The 6,115-nt window shown below is 41.5% G+C and overlaps 1 protein-coding gene across 1 annotated transcript in view; it reads right to left on the reverse strand.

The window, feature by feature from the left end:
* Positions 1-2,410, reverse strand: part of slit3 (slit homolog 3 (Drosophila)) — a 40,904-nt gene extending 38,494 nt beyond the window's left edge. Inside the window, exons 1-2 of the mRNA XM_010795698.1 lie at positions 2,401-2,410; positions 1,898-2,030 (exon numbers count right to left, since the gene is read on the reverse strand). Coding sequence (XP_010794000.1) covers positions 1,898-2,030; positions 2,401-2,410 — 143 coding nt within the window. The remainder of the gene's footprint in view (positions 1-1,897; positions 2,031-2,400) is intronic.
* Between the last annotated feature and the right edge of the window lie 3,705 nt (positions 2,411-6,115).

Genomic DNA, 6,115 nt, shown 5'->3' on the forward strand with positions numbered 1-6,115 from the left:
CAGACCCCGCTCCCCGGAGTCACTCCTTCAGACTCTTCCCGGTCTAACACAAAGCCCGACGCATGAAGTTTAAGGATCGTGTGGTCTGGCCAGCATCTCGTTAATAACATGTTAACTGAACGATTAATCGATTTTAAATCGAAATCGCGATTTGAAATGATGCGTTTATCAAATCGCAAAGCCTGCAATTTTTTTTTACTTTTTTTTTTTTTTTCTTCTTGTGTGTCAGTCATCCACACCAATCAGAAGTGCTGTGCTCCACATGTACCAGCCATTGTTAACCAATCAGAAGTGGCCCATGATAGAAGGTGATAGACAGATTGATCCAATCACCTGCCAAGTATTTTTGAAAGTGCCTGCCCTTTCCAAATGGCTTCCAATGGAGCTGTCCTAGATGGTTTGGTGAGACAAACCATCTGAGTCAGGTTAGTAATGCTCTATCACATGTTTCTATTACAGGTTGAATCTTAAACTGAAGCTTGACTTTAAAGCAACCCAACGGAAGTTTCATGTAAGTTTAGTTCTTTCACTCATAGCTCGGGCTGCGGGCGTGCTAGAGACGGGACCACGTTGATACGACCTTCCTGGCCGGAGTTATGGCCGCATTTTACAATAAACTTACGTCGGGTCACTTAAAAACAAATATCGCAATTCGAATCGCAATCGCAATATTTGTCAGAAAAATCGCAATTCGATTTTTTCCCAAAATCGTGCAGCCCTTTAGTGTGGCCAGGAGTGACTACAAAGCAGATCAACAATGTAAATATCAATGTTAAAATACCTCACACCAAAATAAAATCTTCCAAGATAATCTTTACAACCATATCAATTGTGATTTCGCTGGCTAGTGTGAGAAGGGGGGATTCTGGGCCCAAATAGGCTTGGTTAACATGAAGTGTGTACCCAGCCTTACAGTAGCTTGTACGCCAATATACAGGTTTGATTCTGGACATTTCTACTCGTTCTGCATAGGTGAATGTCTGTGGAAGTTAATCTCTGAATTCACCAGACAGCAAATCAAGATGGGACAAGATGACAAGATTAGAGGTGTGAACCTGCCCGACTGAGGAAGAGCAGCGTAACAGTTTCAACATGCAGCTTCAAACAGATATTCCAACCACTAAAAACATGTTGTACAAACTTCTGATCAGTTTGTGGTTGGGAGTATATGAGAAAAAACAAGTGAAGAAACATATGCACTCAAGCACACACACACATTTTATGATCCACTGGTCTCTGCTCTCTCAGGTCATAAGTAGGTCATGTGGACAGTATGATGAAGTGTCTTCTTCTGCCTGATCAATACCTAATCACTGCTATTGACCCCGCAGAGCAGGCCTATTTCACAGCTACAGGGGCTCTGTGTGTGTGTGTGTGTGTGTGTGTGTGTGTGTGTGTGTGTGTGTGTGTGTGTGTGTGTGTGTGTGTGTGTGTGTGTGTGTGTGTGTGTGTGTGTGTGTGTGTGTGTGTGTGTGTGTGTGTGTGTGTGTGTATGAGGGAGAGAGTGTGTGTGTGTGTGTGTGTGTGTGTGTGTGTGTGTGTGTGTGTGTGTGTGTGTGTGTGTGTGTGTGTGTGTGTGTGTGTGTGTGTGTGTGTGTGTGTGTGTGGGTGTGTGTGTGTGTGTGTGTGCGAGTGTGTGCGTGCGAGTGTGTGAGCGCATGCGTGCATGCATGTGTGATAGAGAGTAATCATTGACAGAAATGGCCATTTCTGCCTGTACATGTCTGCTGGTAAGTTCATTGGCTTTTGTGTGTCTGTATGTTGGATCACAAGTGAACGTGTACATCCTTGTGTTTGAGTTTGTCAGTGTGTGTGTGTGTGTGTGTGTGTGTGTGTGTGTGTGTGTGTGTGTGTGTGTGTGTGTGTGTGTGTGTGTGTGTGTGTGTGCTTGACTCACAGCTCCGTGGCGTCCTTGGGAATGCCCTTGGGCAGAGAGTGCAGCCCTCTGTTGCTGCAGCGCACGACGCCTTCTGTGCACGTGCAGACGTCAGGACAGCCAGACGTAGGAAGACAGCCATTATCCTCAACACCTTAAGAGAGAGGGCAGACAAGAGAGGGGAATATTAGACCAAAAGGAGATGGAAAAGAAGGATACAGAGAAGGACAGGCACATTACAAAAGGGACAGAGGTGAGAGATAGAGAAAGAGAAAACAGTCAGAGGAAATGAAGCAGAACGAGGGGAGGAAGGTTGAGTTAGGTTAGGGCAAAAGAGAAAAGGGAGAACAAAGAGAGATAGAGGGAGACATAGAGATAAAGACTGATCTGTAAGTATGGTACTTGGTCAATTCCAATTACATCTGCACTCAGCACTTTTAAAGAGTACTTAACAAATCCATATCAAATGACCAGAGGCAACGAATATCAGCTTCACTGATGTGGCTCAACATCTGGCTCAGGACCTGCAGTCATGTTAAAAACCGCCTAGATTATTCTGGAGACACAGCGAGCAGACGTTGGAAGGGTGGCCTGCAACGACTTTGGAAAGTCATCCGCTATCATCTTGAGTCGTACTGCATTGCCATACCAATGTTCTTTAACAAGTTATTTAGCCAACACACATTGTAGGCTAAGGGGCGGGACATCTCTAAGCAGTTGACCAATCACAACAGAGCCGGTCAGCCAACCAATCACAGCAGACTGGGCTCTGGTTTCAGACAGAGGGGGAAAAGAGGTGCTGCAGCTCAAGCAGCATGACAACAATAAAGACCTTTTTGAAAATTAAAGCATGGAGACATGTCCCAGTAGAGACACACAATACAAATATGAACCTGAACAAGAGCATAACGGGACCCTTCAATGGACACTCCCATTTGTTTTAAAATTGCATGAATTGTTTTATACATATTTAATGAGCATTTTTGGTGTGCCTGAGATCCACCATTTTATAACTGATTCTCTGCAGTGCATTTCATAATACATTTATTTAAGATTTCCTTTTCATTATGAATAGGGGAACCTGCAATTTGTATATGATTAGTCTCTTGCTTTTCATCCTTAATGTTATGTCTTTAATCTTGCAGTAAAAAATGAGCTATGTTCCCCACACACACACACACACACACACACAGACAAAAACATCTGAGTGATTGTAATCGTCTAACACTCAAAGATAAGAATGATCAAAGTATACAGAGTTGTTCTTGGCTTACAACGAGCTCAATTTCCTTGACTGACACACACACACACACACACACACACACACACACACACACACACACACACACACACACACACACACACACACACACACACACAGCTTAAATCTAAAGTGTGTAAATAATTGAACTGCTGTCGAAATGTAAAACAAACTGAGTTAAAACCTTAATGAAGGATAATGAGGAATGGACACTAAGCCTATCATAACACAACAGCAATTTGAGTTTGTGTGTGTGTGCTGTATGTTTGTGGAGGGAGAGGGAAAAAAAGATTGGAAAAGCAAAAGCCAAGTTTATACTCTTCTAAGTTTATACTTGGCTGTGTGTTTGTGACTTTGTGCCAATATGCTGCAGTGACATTAATGCATGCATGGAATTATAACTATATGAGTCTTTCTATCCTGTGGCCATTTCCTCATTCACTTTGTAATTTTCTAATTGTGCTAATGTCTAAATGTCAAGAACATTGGCGTGTACGTGTGCATGTGTGGAGCAATGTGTGTGAGTGTGTGCATCTATCTGGTGTGTGTGTTGCAATTAAGTCCACATGGAGGTGAAGCCGTGGGCTGACTCACTCCACAGTTGGCTGATTGGACTAACATCTAAATGTGCGCTAAATATCTTCTCACAAATTCAATTAACTTTACCTTACCCCCGGCTGCCTCTGGACAACTTAACAGTCATTTTACTCAGCTATAAATAGGCCGGACATGAAGACCTTGGTTGTGTGTGAATGCGTTTCTTTGCTTCTACTCCTTTGAGAACCTCTTAGAGATTTACATCTTCAGAGTACTGAGAGTTAACCGTTGCCAAATGAGATGTTGTCCCTGTTTGGTAGTTTGTTTTTCTGACTTCCAGCAGGATAATTACAAATCTTTGGGGGCAGTTAGGCCTTGAGCCAAAGACATTTTAATTTGAAGTTGGTGGTGATCCAGATGTTGGATTTCAATCATCATGCAATAGTGTGCAAAGTGACTGATATGAACAAAAAAACCTTAACACTGATGCTAGTCTTCAGTTTTTACAAATTAATTTACTCCAATGAAAATCTGTATATTGTTTATGTTAATTTAGTGGGAATGCTGTTAACAGCATTCCAACTAACTGTTCTTCTACGGACAACATTTTTATTATTATTCCGCCGGGTTATTTTGGCCCTCTTCTCCTCCCGCATTGAACATCGCAGAAACTCCGTTCAAACATCAAAACGTTCAGCTCGGTCGGGAATCGATTGCTATTACTTTTCTCATTCATAACTTTCATAATTCCAGAGATACATCCCATAATACATCACATTTTTAACATTGAAGTCAATGGAGGAAATCGTCAGACTTCAACAAATGTTCATGCGACTTCAACTGCTAACTTTTCATTCATACTTTCACTCAGAAACCTCATTCCAACTTTAAAATGTTACACATCTTTCTGACATTATTCGTGTAAAACAACTTTTAAATCTGATTCTTACTTTTAGAGATATTAAACCTCTGTTCAGACCTTGTTTTAGAGGTTTTCTTCACATTTTAACATTAACTAGAGTGTGTGATGTCACAGCAGTGGAGGACAGCTTGAAATTCGTGTTCATATTCGTATTCAAATTCATATTTTTTTTAAAACTGCCGTAATTCCCAAACCCTACATTCCTGAGACATAATTTATCATGACAAAACGTAGGAAAACATCTCGTAGCTTGAAAAATGACAAATAATTAAGCAAAATAATTAAACAAAATGCTTTTTGAGGGCATGAAGTGACAAAAACGTTCAACATTCCTCCATTAAACCCCATTGTAATTTCAGACAGATATTTCCTCACGGCAGCAGCCGCACACCTTTAGTGCAACTACCAAAAAGGCCACATTATTAACCCGAAACTACACAAAAATTACACTTCAGATACTCAACTTCCTTGACATGCTTCACGTTTTGAGATTTCACAGATATCTGTTACGGTTCTTCCACAAAACGTTCACATGTAAGAGGTTTATCTCTCATTCAGAACAATGAAGCCTTTGATCTCTACAGAGCTCGTTAGCTCAACTATAAACACCTGTGTAATGGAACACGATGATGTCATCACTCCAACTGACATGCTCAGAGCAGCAGACTTCAGATAGCAGTGTGCTAACAGTCCAGCCGTGAAGACACCTACAGGACAGTTTTGAGATTTCTTCAAATGCCGTTGCCATGGCAACACAATGCTCGCCTTGAAACACGGTTTTCTCATAACTTCAGTGAAAATACTCATAACAGCCTAGAACTTCACAGGTTTGGTAACGATGCAGCCATCAACGTATCTAAGCGTAGTATGGGGTTTCATCAAATGCCGTTGCCATGGCGACAGATCATTCGCCATCAAGTTAGTTCACAAGTTTGCAGTTCAAATATTCTGCGGCTTTTCCAAGCCTTTTTACTTTCTTTTCTTCTCTCATCACACATTCAAGCCCCCACTGTTCATGTATCATTTTAATCTAAATTCTTCACTTTCTTCTTACACATTACATTCCAGCATAGCAGTTTAGCATCATATTTTCAGCATAAAGCATTCCCACTAGCAATTTCTTCAGGAATTGCATTCTCTAGTTTATATTAGAAATTCAGATTGTATCATGTACGATGCTGATAAGACCAGAAGTACAAAGGCTTGGTTTCAGCCAACTATGTTTGTGTCTGTCTGTCTGTCTGTCTGTCTGTCTGTCTGTCTGTCTGTCTGTCTGTCTGTCTGTCTGTCTGTCTGTACAGACAGACAGACAGACAGACAGACAGACAGACACAAACATAGTTGGCTGAAACCAAGCCTTTNAAAATGGAAACATTTAAGATTAACTTCGACCTCCGGGGGGGTCTTACTCTTACTATGGAGGAGTGGATTTAGCAGTGCCTATCTCCAGAAAAAAAAAGCACCTAAACGACGGCATGCAGAGCTACGTGAAGAGCAGGTAGACCAACTGGAAAAGTAC

This window comes from Notothenia coriiceps, unplaced genomic scaffold, assembly GCF_000735185.1.
Source record: "Notothenia coriiceps isolate Sejong01 unplaced genomic scaffold, NC01 NC01_scaffold00002204, whole genome shotgun sequence".
In the NCBI taxonomy this organism is placed as follows: domain Eukaryota; kingdom Metazoa; phylum Chordata; class Actinopteri; order Perciformes; family Nototheniidae; genus Notothenia; species Notothenia coriiceps.